At 41.6% G+C, this 21,531-nt stretch overlaps 1 protein-coding gene across 1 annotated transcript in view; it reads left to right on the top strand.

Moving 5' to 3' along the window:
• The first annotated feature begins 5,968 nt into the window (after window positions 1-5,968).
• The window catches only part of TERB2 (telomere repeat binding bouquet formation protein 2), an 86,359-nt gene continuing 70,796 nt past the window's right edge, over window positions 5,969-21,531 (top strand). Inside the window, exon 1 of the mRNA XM_040414668.1 lies at window positions 5,969-6,290. Within this exon, the coding sequence (XP_040270602.1) occupies window positions 5,969-6,290 (322 nt within the window). The remainder of the gene's footprint in view (window positions 6,291-21,531) is intronic.

The raw sequence follows: 21,531 nt of genomic DNA on the forward strand, positions 1-21,531 counted from the left end.
TTCCAGATTCTGAAAGGCCTTCTGTTCTCGCTTGGGGGTTCGGTTGTCGTGGCGGAGAATCAGGAGGATTGGTATTCTTTTTTGTCCCTTGCTGAGTTTGCTTTAAATAACCGTCGCCAGGAGTCCTCTGATAAGTCACCATTTTTTGGTGCATATGGGTTTCATCCGCAGTTTTGGACATTCTCTGGTGAGGGGTCTTCTGGTTTACCTGATGAGGAGATATTTTCCTCATCTTTGTCATTTGTTTGGCAAAAGAGTCAGGGTAATCTGAAGAGGATGAGTGAGAGATATAAGCGTGTGGCGGATAAGAGACGTGTGCCTGGTCCGGCCCTGAATGTGGGTGATCTGGTGTGGTTGTCTACAAAGAATATGAAACTGAAGGTTCCCTCCTGGAAGTTGGGTCCTAAGTTTATTGGGCCTTACAAGATTTTGTCCGTCATCAATCCCGTTGCCTTCCGTCTTGATCTTCCTCAGACTTGGAAGATCCATAATGTTTTTCACAGGTCCCTATTAAAACCTTATGTCCAACCCACTGTACCCTCCTCTTTGCCTCCTCCTCTGATTTTTGTTGATGGTAATCTTGAATTTCAGGTCTCTAGGATTGTGGATTCTTGCATTATCCACGGATCTTTTCAGTACCTCGTTCATTGGGAGGGTTATGGTCCTGAGGAGAGGATGTGGGTCCCAGTGGCGGACATTAAGGCCACTCGTCTCATCAGGGCTTTCCATTGGTCTCATCCTGAGAAGGTGGGCTCTAAATGTGTCTGGAGTCCACCCGTAGAGGGAGGGGTACTGTCACCGCCAGTTCTGTGAGAAGGTCTGACAGACGTTCTTCTCTACCTCTTATATGACGTTCTTTGTTTTGGTTTCACTTTGTCATCTCCTTTCCTTCTGCCAGGTGTCACTTATTTAGACTAATCGTCTTCCTTTATATTCCCTCCGATACTGCCTCACTTTGCAGTTTATACTAGTTCCTGGATGAAGTGTTCATTGCTGGAGGCTGCTGCTGCTGTTTACTCAGATAAGTCTTTTCCTTTACTGTGTTTCCTTGCAGGCTTGATTCTAGGTGACCCTAACTCCGTCCGCATTAAGTGCAGGGAGCCGGTGCGGTGGTCATGTCCCCTCACTATTATAGGGTTTTCAGGTGTCACACAGTCTTAGGTACGTGGGCATGCAATCGTCTACCATTGAGACCCTTGCATGTGCATAGCAGTCAGGGAGAGCTCTTAGGGTTTTAAAGGGCTCACTTATATGCTCCTTAGTTTGGGATCAAGCCAGTCAGTCGTTTATTTATAAGTTCCAGCTATCTGCAACTTCACCCCTGACAGAAGCACTGTTTCACTGGGGCAGTGACCAGGCTCCCTCAGCTTGTTGCTTCTCTGTGCCCGTGTGGACAAGAGGAGTCGGTGTAAACTGTACCAAGCTGACCTTACATGATTCTTCGGGAGGGCGTAATGTCACGTCGTGGTAACCAGTGACCATACCGTGTCTCGTGAGCTTGACGTAGTTGACATCAAGCTGGCACGATGAGTGGTATCTATCACAGCTTCATAAAACAAGGATAATGCACACAGTAATATCAAAGTCCAGAAATAGTAAACCAGCTGATATCACAGTTCCTAGCTAAGGACCAGAGTGATATCAGAGCACAGGGATAATAATACAGCAACACAATACAAGGCCAATGCACAGTACAGGGATAATTAAAACAGTGGTGTCATAGTACATGGATCATAAATAATGTTCTCCCTTTATGTGGCAGTGGGGTCATTAGCCCACTCCACTGCCCTGGAGCCAAAATATAACTGTAATCACCCCCCCCCCCCCCATAGTTAAGTTCTTTTCGAATTTAAAGGGACATTACCATCACAATTTTTTTCACATATTAACAACTTATATGTGAATATTCTATGTGTGTGGTATGTGGTTTTCTGTGATTGGGCATCTCACAGTCAGGGAGAAGGAAGAAAAGGGAAAAACAGCCCAAAATTCTTTAAAAATAGTTTTCTATGAATATTAGTCTTAAGACTAGCAAATCTGGAAATTGAACAATCAGTCAATCCAAGTAAAATATTTCAAGCACTAGTGATCTGTAACAGCATGTGGATGATCTGTTCGAGATCTATCAGATCTGAAGGTGTGGAGAGTGAGAGACATAGTAGGTAGTTTTATTCTATATAGCAAACTTCAACCCAAACTGGGTTTTAGAAAATGTGGGATGTTGCTTATATAGAACTTCTTGGGAAGCATCTGAAGTTGGGAGAAAGCATGTGCCCGCATAGTCCTGAGTAGAAAGTGCACAGGGGAAATGAGAGGAAGTTCTCATAAGAAATGTGTAGTAAATAGTAATGGTGACAATGGGAAGAGAAAGTACTTATAAGTAGAGCGCTGCATCCAGTACACGGAACCAATATTAAATAATCATGAACGCTATGTAAACTGTGCATGCAATTAGTACTTTAGGGAGCACGGAAAACATAGTACACAAGAGAGATATAAGGATGTGCAACCAGCCCTAGCAGATACTGTCAGTAGAAGTTGCTGGGAAAATCATACAGCCCATGGGAAAGTCTCTTTGTACAAATCTAAGAATCTAATACCATAAAAATAAAACAAGGCCTATGGGATTACAGCACGTGGAAGTCCATCAACATGTGGCTAATAATCTGTTTATATGATTCTAATTTACTCTGAAGATTTTGACTGTTTAAATGAAACAAGTAAATGTATACACCGCATATACAGACTTACGGCGCTCTGTTGATTCCATGGAAACATACTCTAGAGACTAGGTTTCTTTTTTTAAACATTGAAGACCTCAAGCTGGCCCTTTTCTGGCAGATATGGGGGTAGAATAAGCAAACTGAGTTTGTAATTAGAATGACAAGAGGCAGGGAGGAGAAGGGCTTTTCTGGGACTGTGAGAATTTGATTTTGTTATTGCAAATTCAGTCTAACGTGACGTAGTTCGTTTTGGTTTACCTCCAAAAATATCTGGAAATAAATTATAACGTAGAATATGTTCTGTTTCCTAAAATACATATTTCCTGGAACTGCTTCTTTTAAAAAGTAATACAGCCACCCATTTGTTTTTATGAAGCAGTAGTGAAGTGGATTTAAATGACACAACTAACCCTAAGTGCGAAGAAGGATCTGGGTCCATATACAAACATGGGTCTACTGACACAAACTCATAGGGATCTAAGATATTGTGAGTTCAAGGTGGTAGACCTGCAGTTGGGTCAGAATACTTGTACATCTCATAAATGTATACATAAGGTGCTCATCTGAAACTGACCTTAGGTTGTGAGCTTCAAGCAATGCTATACAAACAATGAAGTAATTATAATGAATAAAATAAAAGAACTTTGGAATTTTATGGTGCTAAATCAGGGGTGGACTGGGAACTTAAAGTGGCCCTGGAAAAATAAACTAACAGTGGCCCCATGTTGTAGGCATAACCAAATTGACAGAAGGCAAGGCAACACAAGTAGGCAGGGACAATAGAAGTAAGCAGGACCTGCCATACTGTACTGAAGCACAAAATACCGCCCCCAGCAGAACCAAACACCACGGTGTAGCACAAAATACTGCCACCCTCATCACAGTATTCAGCTGTATTAGATCGTTATGTTCCCAGCCAGTGGCCGTGAGGAGGGCTTGGGTGGCCCCCTTTGCATCAGCCCACCGAGAAATTTCCCTGTAGGCTCTATAGCCAGTCCACCCCTGTGCTATATTCTGTAAATATTAATGAATATGCCTTTATATCACACAAAATATTCTTCACTGAGGTTCCCTTTGGTGGGGCCTACACACACAGCGAAATGAAGTGAGCATAGAGGCAATCACACTATGCATCAGCACACTGTAACAGGGCTTCTGCTCTCTATATTCATAGAAGTGGCATGATCAGTGGGAAAATGGATATCCCAACATTTAGCCCACTCTATTTCAAGAATTATTCCTGTCAGTGTGGGGAAACCTAGATAATGGAATTATAGGAGGTAGCAGGTATAATGTGGTTTCAAGATAGATCATAACTTGAGGCTGCCGGCGGGGGGCCCCTCCTTTCCATTAGTCCGGACCGCCCGCCGCCCGGGACTCCATGCACTTAGCTGAGTTAACAGCGCCGCCACACAGAATTATAGAATAGTAGTTAGTTGCGGGCCGGCGCTGGGGGCCCCTAAGGACTCGGGGGCACGGGGGAAATTGCCCCCCTTGCCTCTATGGAAGCGCCGGCCCTGATCGTAAGAAATGTTTCAATTTTCAATATATTTTGGTTTATTAATAATCACTTATAATCTCTCACTATGTATATCAATCCTGTCTATGCCAAATGCTAGAATCGACATTGACAGGAATGTCTTCTCTGTAACTGAGGCAGTTGTTTCATATAGTGTTTAAAATTGAAACATAATTATTATATCTCAAAAATACAGTATCTGTTACTAATGTAACAATAACACAAATCAAGAACTCTATAGAAGTAATTTCACTATGATATTAAATAACACAAAAAACAGAGTGTCCAAATACATTTTTATTTTTTGGGTTGCAGTATGGCATTAAAAATTGAATTAGTAAAATTGTGAAAAACTGTAAAACCCCTCAACAAATAAATATTTAAAAACCTAAAAAAATGAAATCCTGACTTCCAGTTCCGGCGCTGGAATGTAGGGGCGGCAGTGTGAGGAGCTCCACTTTACCCTCTTCCCATATCTGCACATAACCAACCGCAGAGCCACCAGCAACACCAGGAAAGCTGTGGCTTTTTACTATCTAACTGCCTTTTTTATCCTCCCATGGAGAGATACCTGCTCAGAAGCAGTGGAAGACAGGCGAACGCGCAGGAGAAAGCAGACGGAGGTGAAAGCAAGATGGCACCGGAAGACCGCACAGACACATGTGAGTCTACAGCTCACTCACCGGACTTATTTGTGGGGGAAGCAAAGTTGACATCTCTTGATAATATGGGAACCCTGCTAGACTATAAAAGACTAGCTATTGAGGTACTAAAACATCTTTCCCCGGACATCAAAGACTCTCTCATCACAGATGTCTCGGCCTCGCTTCAGGAGATACACGCTGAAGTAGAGTTACACTCCTCAAGAATAGGAGAAATGGAGCAAAGAATACTAACTGTAGAAGATGAGACTACAGGGGCTTTTAATAAATTATGAGAGCTATCAAAGGAAAATGCTACACTGCGCGATCGCATGGAAGACCTGGAAAATAGGTCGCGCAGAAATAACCTGCGAATATTAGGGGTTCCTGAATTCATAAAACCCTCAACTACAGGAACTATGTGAGGATGAGATTCCAAAAGCCTTAGGCCTGACAGACCTTTAGGCTGGGTTCAGACCTGAGCGTCTTTGATATGCGCGTTTAACGCGCGTTTTTTATGCGCGTTTTTTGCAATAGTAAACGCGCGTTTGACGCGCGTTTGTGTGATTGACTGCAATGTCCTATGGCCACAAACGCGCTGTAAAACGCCCCAAAGAAGCTCAAGTACTTGTTTGAGCGTAGGGCGTTTTACAGCGCGTTTTTCAGCGCTGTAAAACGCTCAAGTGAGAACCAGGGCCATAGGGAAGCATTGGTTTTCATGTGTTGAGCGTTTTACAGCGCGTTTAAACGCGCTGTAAAACGCTCAAGTGTGAACCCAGCCTAAAGGAGCAGAAAGAGCCCATCGTGTGGGACCTGCCCAAATTACAGCATCAAACCAGACAATTGCGCCACAGCCCCACATGCGCAGGTCCAGGTAAGTTATTGTAAAGTTCCTTGATTACAACCATAAGGAAAAATTTTTTAGAGCGTTTCGTACAAGGAAATCCCCTCTGGAAATACATGGTGAAAAACTGTTGATATTGGCGGACTACTCTGCAGAAGTGGCAAAGGGGAGGAGAGAATACAGCACAGTATGTTCCATATTATATGCAAAAAAGATAAAATTCCAACTGCAATATCCCACGATGTTGATCCAGATAGTGGGTGAGGCGCCCTATGTCTTCAAATCACCAGTTGAAGCGCGAAAATCTGCAGAGGCCCAGGGATGGATATCAGGAAAGGAGCTAGACAAGACAAGCAAACCAAGCAAGAGATACTTGTCAATCCAACGCCAAGAAGGAGACAAAGAAAGTTTCCATTCTACCATCCAGGCACCCACTACATCGGAACACAGATGGAGCAAATGGAAGAGAGCACCTGGGAAGGAATCGCAAGCTGCAGAAGCCAGATCTTCTCCGAAAAACACAAAGACTGAACCGGTATGCAACTTTCGCAGTGGACTGACAAGTATCTGGGTTTTAATATGAGGGTTATAGAAGGAAAATATGCTTACTGTGATTTATTCTAGGTTGGTTGAGTATTAAAACACAGCATTTCGTTAAAAACTTTTACCTGGATAGTATTAAAAAAGAAAAAAGGGCTTTGTTTGAAAAAGGACTGATATATAGAAGGGGGTGGAGCAGGGGATGTTTGAGTGGAATAAGAGAAGGGATGCCAAATTCCAAAAACCTCAACACAATGATGTTCATGTTTATGTTCTTGTTTTTGTTCACTGTTCATGAAAATACTCATTTCCTTCTGAACCTTGTAAGTCTGAACACCAACTCCACAATTTGTGTCTTAGAGAGGGCATAGGGATGTACTATACTATGTATGTAGACTATATGTTTATGAATACCAATATCATCCTAACCTATAATGCGTATAATCACTTGGAATGTTAAGGGGCTCCGTTCCCCGGAAAAATGGATGATGGTCCTACGTCACTTGAAAAGATTGAAGGCAGACATTGCATTATTGCAGAAGACACATTTGGGAGAAGGGGAATGGAAAAGGATGCATAAACTTTGGGTGGGCACAGTTCACGGATCACCAGCCCAGGGCAGATCAGCTGGGGTGCTCACTTTAATTCACAAATCTCTACCACATAAGGTGTTGGCGGTGATACCGGATGAGGGGGGCCGCTTATTACACAAGACACTGACACACCATATGGCCTATTGGAGGTGTTCAATGTTTATGGCCCAAATAATGATAATAGGGAGTTCTTTGGAGGCAGAAATAAATGAAAACTGATTTAGGCCTAAATTTGTTATCACTCACAGATATTTTTGTGTGCTACCCTTTGTATTGTACTTTGTGGAGATAGAAATAAGCAGAAATGGATGATTGAGGCCTGACGCTTAAAATCAAGTTATCATTTACAGATATACCCGGTGTATTAGTGTCTATGCTGGTTTCATTAAATGAACAACCAATTTGGAACCATGTGGAGACAGAAATAAACTGAAATGGATGTTTGATGGCCAGGCCTGACACCTTTTTTGGGGGATTTGCTAGTTTATTAGAGCTAGACATGTTTACCTGAGATAGTCTGTCAATGATTGTCAAAAGATCTGTAATTACCTTATAATAACAGCATTTAATAATGTCCTCTGTCCCTTTCCACTGCTCCCTTAACCCCTTCCCGACCAGCGCCGTAATAGTACGCCGCTCGCCGGGTCTTTAAAGATGGCGCCCGCTCCTGAGCACTGCGGGCGCCATAGCCGCGGGTGGCCGCCTGCTTCTAATAGCAAACACCCGCGGCTCATGTCCGCAACTGGACATTTAACCCCTCAGATGCCGTGGTCAATCCTGACCACAGCATATGAGTGTGCTGAAAACCGAAAGCGCGCGATTCCGGTGGTGCTCTGACTCCCACGTGCGGCGTTCGAAGGAGCCGAAGCTTGTGTGCAGTAGCCCCTGTCTTTGTGAATGACAGGAGGCTGCTGCATAGTATTTCCTATGGAGGCCTTGCCTGTAATAGGGCTCCATAGGAAACAAGCAATTTTCTCATAGACGCCAATGCTAGTTCATGAAAGTCTATGAGAATAGCAATCTAATTATTGCATGTTATAGTTCCCTATGGGAACTATAAAAAAGAAAAAAAAAGAAAAAATACACATCATGGGTGTCGCGATGTGCGAAAACACCCATAGTCTAAAAATATAAAAATATATTCCCCATACGGCAAACGGCAAAACGGCAAAAAGCGCCCAAATGGCCGATTCATCATTTTTGGTAGCTTTATTTTCTACAAAAAAATTAAATAAAAAGTTATCAAAAATTCATACACACCCCAGAATGGTATAAATGAAGTTCAGATCACCCCGCAAAAAGTGAGCCCCCATACAGTTCTGTGCACATAATAATGATTTTTTAAAAACGCAAGAAAAACTATACATATAAGTTATCGCCGGATTCGTACTGACCTGTAGAATTGTTTTTGCAATTTCACCCCATTTGGAATTTTTTTCCCGCTTCCCATACATCATATGCAATATTAAATGGTGGTGTTGGAAAGTACAACTTGTCCCGCAGAAATCAAGCCCTCATATGGCTATGTGAACAGACAAATAAAAAAGTTATGGCTCTGGGAATGCAGGGAGCGCAAATGAAAACGCAAAAAAACAACAACTCTGGGGGTGGAAGGGTTAAAGGACAGTTGCTATGGCTTGTCTGTCTCTGGCTAAGAAGACAGTGAGACGGAGGGGCGATCCTTCACACTGCATGCCTGCATTAGGCTTTAGAGTGAGGAGGCGTGTCTCTCAGTAATCCAATCTGATTGGCTGGCAGGGAGCTGCTCGCTACAGCAAGTGTGTATGGGAAGTGAGAGACAGCAGTTTTGGCCTCAGAGAACTGGCAGAGGACCCATCTTGAGAAGGTCCTCATATTGTAAATGTTTAAACAGCCGTAACTAAGGGAAAAACTCAAGGAAAACAGTGGTATGTGAAGAAACTAAAGATTGCTTTATGCATAAGGCTGCTGCAGCAGTAACATTTGCCAAAATTGATTTTTTGATGAAAACATGACCGATACCCTTTAATATCATGTTATCACTTACAGATAATTTGGTGCACTACCCTTTGTATTGGTGTAGTGATCACCTATATGCTGGAACTGTGTGGAGATAGAAATAAATGGCTTTAGCCCTAATATTACGATATCATATTTTGTTCGCAACCTTGCGTATTTTATAAAAGCAAAAAATTGCATTAACTTATGTGCGATGCCCTGACATGAAATTCAGACTTGTATTTCAGGTGTTTTCACTGACATTTAAAATGCTATATTGATGGTAGAACACGTGTTGTACAGTTTTGCTCTTATTCCACCCCCCTTTCCAAAGTTAAAATAGAAATAAATGAAAGTAAGGTCCTTGCAGGTAGCGGCTTTTGAGGGCTGCAGCACCTGCAGTTGTGCTAGGAGGTACTGCCAGCCTCAGCTCCTCACTTCTTACTCCCTGGCTGACAGCTTTGCCTGCCTGTCCCTATTCTACATACACAATTCTTATTGTGATTCTATCCTCTCTCTTCACTGTCCCTGTCAGTAGAATACAAGCTTGATTTTGATTTAGATTGTTTTTCTGGCAGACACTGTTACACCCATACATCCTTATTCACAGTCCAGCAGAGAATGACATTCTACTTATTCTGCATGGGCACCTCCCTACCTGCTGCAGCACTGATTGGCTCATCCAGGCTGTCTGTCAGCCAGTGAGGCAATCAGGGCAAGCCCCCCATTTCCTCTCAAGGTCATGTGAGCACCCTTCTTCCTCTCTAGTGCTTTTTTTCCTCCTGACGTGCAGTAAAATGACGACATGTGCTGGTTCACTATATTCGTTCGAAACAAACCTGAAAAGTATCGGGTTTTTCTGTCATCCAAAAAATGTCAAAGTCCGGAACAAACGCAGTTAGTCATGAACTAGTTCGCTCATCCTTAGTTGGCATCATTTAGAAAATGTCATTTTATTTTTGAGAATGAAGGTAACAGGTCAATTTTACCGCATACTGAACACTGTAAAAAAAAAAAAAAAAAATTGGCAGAATTGCGTTTTTTGTCCAATTCCACCGCATTTGGATTTTTTTTCCCTGTTTCCTGCTACAAAGTACAAATTGTCCTGCAAAAAATTAGCCCCTTATAAGGCTATGGGAATGGAAAAATAAAAAAGTCATGACTCTTGGAAAGTGGGTAGTGAAAAACGAAAACGCAAATGAAAAATCGCATGGTCCTCAAAGGGTTAAAGGGTGGAGCGGGCATTTTGATGCACACAGGTATTTTGCAGAAATGAGTGCGCAGCAGACAATGCAAAGTGAAAATTGCACATTTTCCATATATATGGCAATTCAGTGCTGAATACGTTGTGCCCAGCTGGTACCATCTGAAACTTACACCACACTTCTTGAATTTATAGGTGTGTTCTACTGGGTATGGAAACGTCCAAAATGTGGATGTAAATGAAGGGAAATGAATGGAAAAACAATTGTAATATTTTTATTTACTGATCACTGTTAATAATAAGATGTGTTCACAATATTGTACGGGTTATTATGATTATAGAGATACCAAGTATGGGTTTTCCGAGATTTTTATACTGATGATCTATCTTCTAGACATGTCCTATACTTGTCTGTGAAAATCAGGACATGGCCCTATTGAAGTCTATGGATCATCAAAAAAAACGGAATGCAATCCATCTTTTTGCGGACATGCTGAACTGTCCACAAAAAAACAGATCCGCATTTTTGCGGACAGCATACGGCCGTCTGAGCCCTTACTGTAAAAGACTAGCTGGAACATTAAAGTTATATTTTTCCGTGGTAACTTTTACTAAGCAAATTATTTTAATGGTCTCTACCTGGATCTAGACCCCAGAACTTGCACGTTATTTATGGTGCTCAGTAAACAGCGTTAATAAAAATGGTGCAATTGTTTTTTCCTTCATTTAAGGGTCCATTCACACGTCCGCATTTTTATATCCGGGATTGCGATCCGTTTTTTGCGGATCCGTTGTTCCGCAAAAATGTTTCCGTATATCATCCGTATGTGATCCGTTTTTGCGGATCCGCAAAAACGGATAACATGATGTAAATTTAAAATGCTAATAAAGTTGTAATATAACTATATAATAAAACTATAACAACGGATCCGCAAAAACGGGTGACATACGGATAGCATCCGTGTGACATCCGTTTTTTTTGCGGAACCATAGAAATCAATGAGACAACGGGGCGCATTTAACGGACTAAAATAGGACCTGATCTATTTTTATGCGGAGCATCGGAACGGGCATACGGAAGCGGACAGCACACGGTGTGCTGTCCGCTTTTTTTGCGGATCCATTGAAATGAATGGTTCCGCATCCAATCCGCAAAAAAAACGGATCGGATGCGGTTAAAAAATGCGGACGTGTGAATGGACCCTAACCCACAATAAACGTGGATAGAAATTAAAGCCTTACTTATGTGTATGGCAAAATGGCCTGATGCAAAAATAAAATAAAAGTTATGGCTGTTACGACTATGAAGGGGAGGAGGGGCACACAGTTTGCTTCTACGGGGCCATGAAACTCCTAATGGTAGCCCTTTTTCCAGTCAATAATAATAGTAATGATAAAAATCCCTGCCCTTTACATTCTTAAAGCAGGGATTTAAGTAACACAAATCACAAGACTAGTGGGAGAGTTCGCTCAATGCTTACACCCTAATTGAACTTATACAGGTTGTGGCCTCTTTAACTACTGTCAATGTCAAAAAAATAGTTAAAACAGCAGTAAGCATGTGTGTGCTGCTGAGCTCCCACCTCCCACTCCTCTAGGGACTATGAGTTACAGAACCACCTTTCACATCCGATCAGCACCAGCCTGTGTGAAGCTTTCTCAGTTGCTAAATATTTCATGAAGACTCTCCCGCCTCCTCCCTCAGAGGGCTGGTATGCTCAGACAAGCACAGCAGATGGAGCCAACCAAGCCCTTAACCCCTTCAGGACCCTGCCATTTTTCACCTTAAGGCCCCTTTCACACGGGCGAGTATTCCGCGCGGATGCGATGCGTGAGTTGAACGCATTGCACCCGCACTGAATACCGACCCATTCATTTCTATGGGGCCGTTCACATGAGCGGTGATTTTCACGCATCACTTGTGCGTTGCGTGAAAATCGCAGCATGCTCTATATTCTGCATTTTTCACGCAACGCAGGCCCCATAAAAGTGAATGGGGTTGCGTGAAAATCGCAAGCATCCGCAAGCAAGTGCGGATGCGGTGCGATTTTCACGCACGGTTGCTAGGAGACGATCGGGATGGGGACCCGATCATTATTATTTTCCCTTATAACATGGTTATAAGGGAAAATAATAGCATTCTGAATACAGAATGCATAGTAAAATAGCGCTGGAGGGGTTAAAAAATAAATAAAAAATTTAACTCACCTTAGTCCAGTTGTTCGCGCTGCCCGGCATCTCCTTCTGTCTCCTTTCTTCAGGACCTGGGTAAAGGACCTGTGGTGACGTCACTCCGGTCATCACATGATCCATCACATGATATTTTACCATGGTGATGAATCATGTGATGGACCATGTGACGACCGGAGTGACGTCACCACAGGTCCTTTACCCAGGTCCTGAAGAAAGGAGACAGAAGGAGATGCCGGGCAGAGCTATCAAGTGGCCTAAGGTGAGTTAAATAATTTATTTATTTTTTTAACCCCTCCAGCGCTATTTTACTATGCATTCTGTATTGAGAATGCTATTATTTTCCCTTATAACCATGTTATAAGGGAAAATAATACAATCTACACAACCCCGATCCCAAACCCGAACTTCTGTGAAGAAGTTCGGGTTTGGGTACCAAACATGCGCGATTTTTCTCACACGAGTGCAAAACGCATTACAATGTTTTGCACTCGCGCGGAAAAAACGCGAGTGTTCCAGTAACGCACCCGCACATTTTCCCGCAACGCCTGTCTGAAAGAGGCCTAAGGACCAGACCATTTTTTACAAATCTGACATGTCACTTTATGTGGTGATAACTTTAAAATGCTTTTACTTATCCAAGCCATTCTGAGATTGCTTTCTCGTCACGTATTGTACTTCATGACAGTGGTAAAATTGAGTCAAAAAAATAAATTTTTATTTATAAAAAAATTCCAAATTTACCAAACATTTGAAAAAATTAGCAAATTTCCAAATTTCAATTCTCTACTTCTATAATAGATAGTAATACCTCCAAAAAACATTATTACTTTACATTCCCCATATGTCTACTTCATGTTTGGATCATTTTGTGAATGCCATTTTATTTTTTGGGGACGTTAGAAGGCTTAGAAGTTTAGAAGCAAATCTTGAAATTTTTCGGAAAATTTCTAAAACCCACTTCTTCAGGACCAGTTCAGGTCAGAAGTCACTTTGTGAGGCTTACATAATAGAAACCACCCAAAAATGACCCCATTTTAACCACTTTCCGTCCGCCCATAGGATATAAACGTCCTATGGGTGGACCTCTATTTCTGAAAGCATGTTTTAAAACGTCCTTTCAGAAATAGCAGCTGCACGCTAATCGTGCTGCTGCTGATCGGGTTGCCCGCTGTCAGTGACAGCAGGGCAACTCTTAGAGAAGGCAGGGACAGTGCGCTTCCTGTTCCGGCCCGGCGGTCATGTGACCGCCGTGACCGGAGAGTGCAGGGGCTGTGTGAGTTCATCCACAGACCTCGATCAGCCCTGCACTGAGGCTGTACAGCACAGAATTACGCTGTACAGCCTCTCTAGGGGGTGCATTTCTTCTGTAACTGGGGCTACTATGTCAGCCCCAGTTACAGGAGAAATCAACAGTAAAAAAAAAAAAGAAAAAGTGAAGTAAATGTCCCCCAGTGGTCTTGTATGACCTTATGGGGGACGAAAAGTGTAAAATAAGAAAAAAAAAAAAAAGGTTGAAAATAAAAAAAAGTTTCACATGTAAAAAAAAAAAGTCCCCAAGTAAGGAATGAAAAGAAAATGTTAAAAATAGAAAAAATAAAATAAAATAGACATATTAGGTATTGCCGTGTCCGTAAAAACCAGCTCTATAAAAATATCACATGAGCTAACCACTCAGGTGAACACCGTAAAAAAAAAAAAACTGTGTCAAAACAAGCAATTTTTGTCACCTTGCATCACAAAAGGTGCAACACCAAGTGATCAAAAACGCGTATGTCCCACAAAATAGTACCAATAAAACCGTCACCTCATCCCGCAAAAAATGAGCCCCTACATAAGAAAATCTCTCAAAAAATAAAAAAAACTATAGCTCTCAGAACATGGACACATTAAAACATAATTTTTTTGTTTCAAAAATGCTATTATTGTGTAAAAATTTAATAAATGAGAAAAAGTATACATATTAGGTATCGCCACGTCCGTAACAATCTGCTCTATAAAAATGTCACTTGACTGAACCCCTCAGGTGAACGCTTTAAAAATAAATAAATAGAAACTGTGCTAAAACAACCAATTTTTTTGGTCACCTTGCCCCATAAAGTGTTATAATGAATGATCAAAAAATCATATGTACCCAAAAACAGTACTAATAAAACTGGCACCTTATCCCCTAGTTTCCAAAATGGGGTCACTTCTTGGGAGTTTCTACTGTAAGGGTGCATCAGGGGGCTTCAAATGGGACATGGCATCTAAAAACCATGTGGAGTTCCTTTTCTTCTGCGCCCTGCCGTGTGCCCATAGAACAGTTTATGACCACATGTGGGGTGTTTCTGTAAACCGCAGAATTTGGGTAATAAATATTGAGTTTTGTTTGGCTGTTAACCATCGATGTGTTAAAGAAAAAAATTGATTAAAATGGAAAATCTGCCAAAAAAGTAAAATTTTAAAATTTGATCTCCATTTTCCTTTAATTCTTGTGGAACGCCTAAAGGGTTAACAAAGTTTGTAAAATCGGTTTTGAATACGTTGAGGGGTGTAGTTTCTACAATGGGGTCATTTATAGGGGTATCCACTATGTAGGCCCCACAAAGTGACTTCAGACCTGAACTGGTCCTTAAAAAGTGGGTTTTGGCAATTTTCTTAAAAATTTGAAGAATTGCTTCTAAACTTCTAAGCCTTCTAACGTCCTAAAAAAATAAAATGACATTTCCAAAATGATGCCAACATAAAGTAGGCATATCGGGAATGTTAAGTAATAAATATTTTATGAGGTATCACTTTCTGTTTTAACCACCTCAGCCCCCAGTGCTTAAACACCCTGAAAGACCAGGCCACTTTTTACACTTCTGACCTACACTACTTTCACCATTTATTGCTCGGTCATGCAACTTACCACCCAAATGAATTTTACCTCCTTTTCTTCTCACTAATAGAGCTTTCATTTGGTGGTATTTCATTGCTGCTGACATTTTTACTTTTTTTGTTATTAATCGAAATTTAACGATTTTTTTGCAAAAAAATGACATTTTTCACTTTCAGTTGTAAAATTTTGCAAAAAAAATGACATCCATATATAAATTTTGCTCTAAATTTATTGTTCTACATGTCTTTGATAAAAAAAAAATGTTTGGGTAAAAAAAAAATGGTTTGGGTAAAAGTTATAGCGTTTACAAACTATGGTACAAAAATGTGAATTTCCGCTTTTTGAAGCAGCTCTGACTTTCTGAGCACCTGTCATGTTTCCTGAGGTTCTACAATGCCCAGACAGTACAAACACCCCACAAATGACCCCATTTCGGAAAGTACACACCCTAAGGTATTCGCTGATGGGCATAGTGAGTTCATAGAACTTTTTATTTTTTGTCACAAGTTAGCGGAAAATGATGATTTTTTATTTTTATTTTTTTTTTCTTACAAAGTCTCATATTCCACTAACTTGTGACAAAAAATAAAAACTTCCATGAACTCACTATGCCCATCACGAAATACCTTGGGGTCTCTTCTTTCCAAAATGGGGTCACTTGTGGGGTAGTTATACTGCCCTGGCATTCTAGGGGCCCAAATGTGTGGTAAGGAGTTTGAAATCAAATTCTGTAAAAACTGACCAGTGAAATCCGAAAGGTGCTCTTTGGAATGTGGGCCCCTTTGCCCACCTAGGCTGCAAAAAAGTGTCACACATCTGGTATCTCCGTATTCAGTAGAAGTTGGGGAATGTGTTTTGGGGTGTCATTTTACATATACCCATGCTGGGTGAGATAAATATCTTGGTCAAATGCCAACTTTGTATAAAAAAATGGGAAAAGTTGTCTTTTGCCAAGATATTTCTCTCACCCAGCATGGGTATATGTAAAATGACACCCCAAAACACATTCCCCAACTTCTCCTGAATACGGAGATACCAGATGTGTGACACTTTTTTGCAGCCTAGGTGGGCAAAGGGGCCCATATTCCAAAGAGCACCTTTCGGATTTCACTCGTCATTTTTTACAGAATTTGATTTCAAACTCCTTACCACACATTTGGGCCCCTAGAATGCCAGGGCAGTATAACTACCCCACAAGTGACCCCATTTTGGAAAGAAGAGACCCCAAGGTATTCGCTGATGGGCATAGTGAGTTCATGGAAGTTTTTATTTTTTGTCACAAGTTAGTGGAATATGAGACTTTGTATGAAAAAAAAAAAAAAAAAAAAAATCATCATTTTCCACTAACTTGTGACAAAAAATAAAAAATTCTAGGAACTCGCCATGCCCCTCACGGAATACCTTGGGGTGTCTTCTTTCCAAAATGGGGTCACTTGTGGGGTAGTTATACTGCCCTGGCATTTTCCAGGGGCCCTAATGTGTGGTAAGTAGGTAAATGACCAGTGAAATCCGAAAGGTGCTCTTTGGAATATGGGCCCCTTTGCCCACCTAGGCTGCAAAAAAGTGTCACACATCTGGTATCTCCGTACTCGGGAGAAGTTGGGGAATGTGTTTTGGGGTGTCTTTTTACATATACCCATGCTGGGTGAGAGAAATATCTTGGCAAAAGACAACTTTTCCCATTTTTTTATACAAAGTTGGCATTTGACCAAGATATTTCTCTCACCCAGCATGGGTATATGTAAAATGACACCCCAAAACACATTCCCCACCTTCTCCTGAGTACGGAGATACCAGATGTGTGACACTTTTTTGCAGCCTAGGTGGGCAAAGGGGCCCATATTCCAAAGAGCACCTTTCGGATTTCACTCGTCATTTTTTACAGAATTTGATTTCAAACTCCTTACCACACATTTGGGCCCCTAAAATACCAGGGCATTATACCTACCCCACAAGTGACCCCATTTTGGAAAGAATAGACCCCAAGGTATTCGCTGATGGGCATAGTGAGTTCATGGAAGTTTTTATTTTTTGTCACAAGTTAGTGGAATATGAGACTTTGTATGAAAAAAAAAAAAAAAAAAAAATCATCATTTTCCACTAACTTGTGACAAAAAATAAAAAATTCTAGGAACTCGCCATGCCCCTCACGGAATACCTTGGGGTGTCTTCTTTCCAAAATGGGGTCACTTGTGGGGTAGTTATACTGCCCTGGCATTTTCCAGGGGCCCTAATGTGTGGTAAGTAGGTAAATGACCAGTGAAATCAGAAAGGTGCTCTTTGGAATATGGGCCCCTTTGCCCACCTAGGCTGCAAAAAAGTGTCACACATCTGGTATCTCCGTACTCGGGAGAAGTTGGGGAATGTGTTTTGGGGTGTCTTTTTACATATACCCATGCTGGGTGAGAGAAATATCTTGGCAAAAGACAACTTTTCCCATTTTTTTATACAAAGTTGGCATTTGACCAAGATATTTATCTCACCCAGCATGGGTATATGTAAAATGACACCCCAAAACACATTCCCCAACTTCTCCTGAGTACGGCGATACCAGATGTGTGACACTTTTTTGCAGCCTAGATGCGCAAAGGGGCCCAAATTCCTTTTAGGAGGGCATTTTTAGACATTTGGATACCAGACTTCTTCTCACGCTTTGGGGCCCCTAGAATGCCAGGGCAGTATAAATACCCCACATGTGACCCCATTTTGGAAAGAAGACACCCCAAGGTATTCAATGAGGGGCATGGCGAGTTCATAGAAATTTTTTTTTTTTGGCACAAGTTAGCGGAAATTGATATTTTTTATTTTTTTCTCACAAAGTCTCCCGTTCCGCTAACTTGGGACAAAAATTTCAATCTTTCATGGACTCAATATGCCCCTCACTGAATACCTGGGGGTGTCTTCTTTCCGAAATGGGGTCACATGTGGGGTATTTATACTGCCCTGGCATTCTAGGGGCCCTAAAGCGTGAGAAGAAGTCTGGAATATAAATGTCTAAAAAATTTTACGCATTTGGATTCCGTGAGGGGTATGGTGAGTTCATGTCAAATTTTATTTTTTGTCACAAGTTAGTGGAATATGTGACTTTGTAAGAAAAAAAAATAATAATTCCGCTAACTTGGGCCAAAAAAATGTCTGAATGGAGCCTTACAGGGGGGTGATCAATGACAGGGGGGTGATCAATGACAGGGGGGGTGATCAATGACAGGGGGGGTGATCAATGACAGGGGGGGTGATCAATGACAGGGGGGGTGATCAATGACAGGGGGGTGATCAGGGAGTCTATATGGGGTGATAACCACAGTCATTGATCACGCCCGTGTAAGGCTTCATTCAGACGTCCGGATGCGTTTTGCGGATCCGATCCATCTATCAGTGGATCCGTAAAAATCATGCGGACGTCTGAATGGAGCTTTACAGGGGGGTGATCAATGACAGGGGGGTAATCAATGACAGGGGGGTGATCAGGGAGTCTATATGGGGTGATCACCACAGTCATTGATCATGCCCCTGTAAGGCTTCATTCAGACGTCCGGATGCGTTTTGCGGATCCGATCCATCTATCAGTGGATCCGTAAAAATCATGCGGACATCTGAATGGAGCTTTACAGGGGGGTGATCAATGACAGGGGGGTAATCAATGACAGGGGGGTGATCAGGGAGTCTATATGGGGTGATCACCACAGTCATTGATCATGCCCCTGTAAGGCTTCATTCAGACGTCCGGATGCGTTTTGCGGATCCGATCCATCTATCAGTGGATCCGTAAAAATCATGCGGACATCTGAATGGAGCTTTACAGGGGGGTGATCAGGGAGTCTATATGGGGTGATCACCACAGTCATTGATCATGCCCCTGTAAGGCTTCATTCAGACGTCCGGATGCGTTTTGCGGATCCGATCCATCTATCAGTGGATCCGTAAAAATCATGCGGACGTCTGAATGGAGCTTTACAGGGGGGTAATCAATGACAGGGGGGTGATCAATGACAGGGGGGTGATCAGGGAGTCTATATGGGGTGATAACCACAGTCATTGATCATGCCCCTGTAAGGCTTCATTCAGACGTCCGGATGCGTTTTGCGGATCCGATCCATCTATCAGTGGATCCGTAAAAATCATGCGGACATCTGAATGGAGCTTTACAGGGGGTTGATCAATGACAGGGGGGTAATCAATGACAGGGGGGTGATCAGGGAGTCTATATGGGGTGATCAGGGGCTAATAAGGGGTTAATAAGTGACGGGGGGGGGGGTGTAGTGTAGTGTAGTGGTGCTTGGTGGGACTTTACTGAGCTACCTGTGTCCTCTGGTGGTCGATCCAAACAAATGGGACCACCAGAGGACCAGGTAGCAGGTATATTAGACGCTGTTATCAAAACAGCGTCTAATATACCTGTTAGGGGTTAAAAAAAACACATCTCCAGCCTGCCAGCGAACGATCGCCGCTGGCAGGCTGGAGATCAACTCTCTTACCTTCCGTTCCTGTGAGCGCGCGCGCCTGTGTGCGCGCGTTCACAGGAAATCTCGCGTCTCGCGAGAGGACGCGTATATGCGTCCAGGAGGAATGAATCAACCACCTCCAGGACGCGTCTGTGCGTACAGCGGTCCGGAGGTGGTTAAAAGCAGAGAAATTGAAATTTAGAAAATTGAGAATTTTTCAAATTTTTGGGTAAATTTGGGATTTTTTCATAAATAAAGGTGAAATATTTTGACTCAAATTTATGACTATCATGAAGTACAATGTGTCACGAGAAAACAATCTCTGAATGACTTGGATAAATAAAGGCGTTCCAAAGTTATTACCACATAAAGTGAGATATGTCAGTTTTGCAAAATTTGGCCTGGTCAGGAAGGGGGCAAATGGCCCAGATGGCAGGTGGTTAAAAACTACACCCCTCAAGGTATACAAAACTGATTTTACCAACATTGTTAACCCTTTAGGTGTTCCATAAGAATTAATGGAAAATAAAGATGACATTTCAGAATTTCACTTTTTTATGGCAGATTTTCCATTTTAATAATTTTTTTCAGTTACAAAGCAAGGGTTAACAGCCAAACAAAACTGAATATTTATGTCCTTGAATCTGTAGTTTACAGAAACACCCCATATGTGGTCGTAAACTGCTGTACGGGCACACGGCAGGGCACAGAAGGAAAGGAATGCCATACGGTTTTTGGAAGGCAGATTTTGCTGGACTGGTTTTTTTGACACCATGTCCCATTTGAAGTCCCCCTGATGCACCCCTAGAGTAGAAACTCCAAAAAAGTGACCCCATTTTGGAAACTACGGGATAAGGTGGCAGTTTTGTTGGTACTATTTTAGGATACATATGATTTTTGGTTGCTCTATATTACACTTTTTGTGAGGCAAGGCAACAAGAAATAGCTGTTTTGGCACCGTTTTTATTTTTTGTTATTTACAACATTCATCTGACAGGTTAGATCATGTGATATTTTTATAGAGCAGGTTGTCATGGATGCGGCTAATATGTATACTTTTTTTTTATTTATGTAAGTTTTACACAATGATTTCTTTTTTGAGAGCCATCATTTTTTCAGTTTTTGGGCGATTACCTTGGGTAGGGTATGATTTTTGCAGGATGAGATGACTGTTTTATTGGCACTATTTTGGTGTGCGTGTGACTTTTTGATCGCTTGCTATTATTTTTGTGAGGTAAGGTGACAAAAAATTGTTTATTTAGCACAGTTTTTATAAAACAAATTTTACAGTGTTCATCTGAGGGGTTAGGTCATGTGATATTTTTATAGAGCCGGTCGATACGAACGCGGCGATACCAAATATGTATACTTTTTTTTTATTTATGTAAGTTTTACACAATAACAGCTTTTTTAAAACAAAAAAAATTATGTTTTAGTGTCTCCATATTCTGAGCCATAGTTTTTTATTTTTAGGGGGATTATCTCAGGTAGGGGCTAATTTTTTGCGGGATGAGGTGACGGTTAGATTGGTACTATTTTGGTGGGCAAACACCTTTTTGATCGCTTGCTGTTGTACTTTTTGTGATGTCAGGTGACAAAAAAAATTGTTTATTTAGCACAGTTTTTATTTTTAATTTTTTATGGTGTTCATCTGAGGGGTTAGGTCATGTGATATGTTTATAGAGCCGGTCGATACGGACGTGGCGATACCTAATATGTATACCCCCCCCCCCCCCCTATTTTTTACCAATTTTATTTTACTTTATTTGGGGAAAATGACGTTTTTGTTTATTTTTACTTGAAACTTTTAATTTTTGGGGGGGAAAACTTTATTTTTTTCAACTTTTTTTTTCACTTTCTTTTTTGTCCCACTTTGGGACTTGAACTTTTCGGGGTCTAATCCTACTTCTGTATTGGAATGCACTGGCTGTATGAGTAATACAGTGAGTATTACTCATACAGCTTCCGGCCTGTGAGATCCAGGGGGCCGGATCT

This window comes from Bufo bufo, chromosome 1 (assembly GCF_905171765.1).
Source record: "Bufo bufo chromosome 1, aBufBuf1.1, whole genome shotgun sequence".
Lineage (NCBI taxonomy): Eukaryota > Metazoa > Chordata > Amphibia > Anura > Bufonidae > Bufo > Bufo bufo.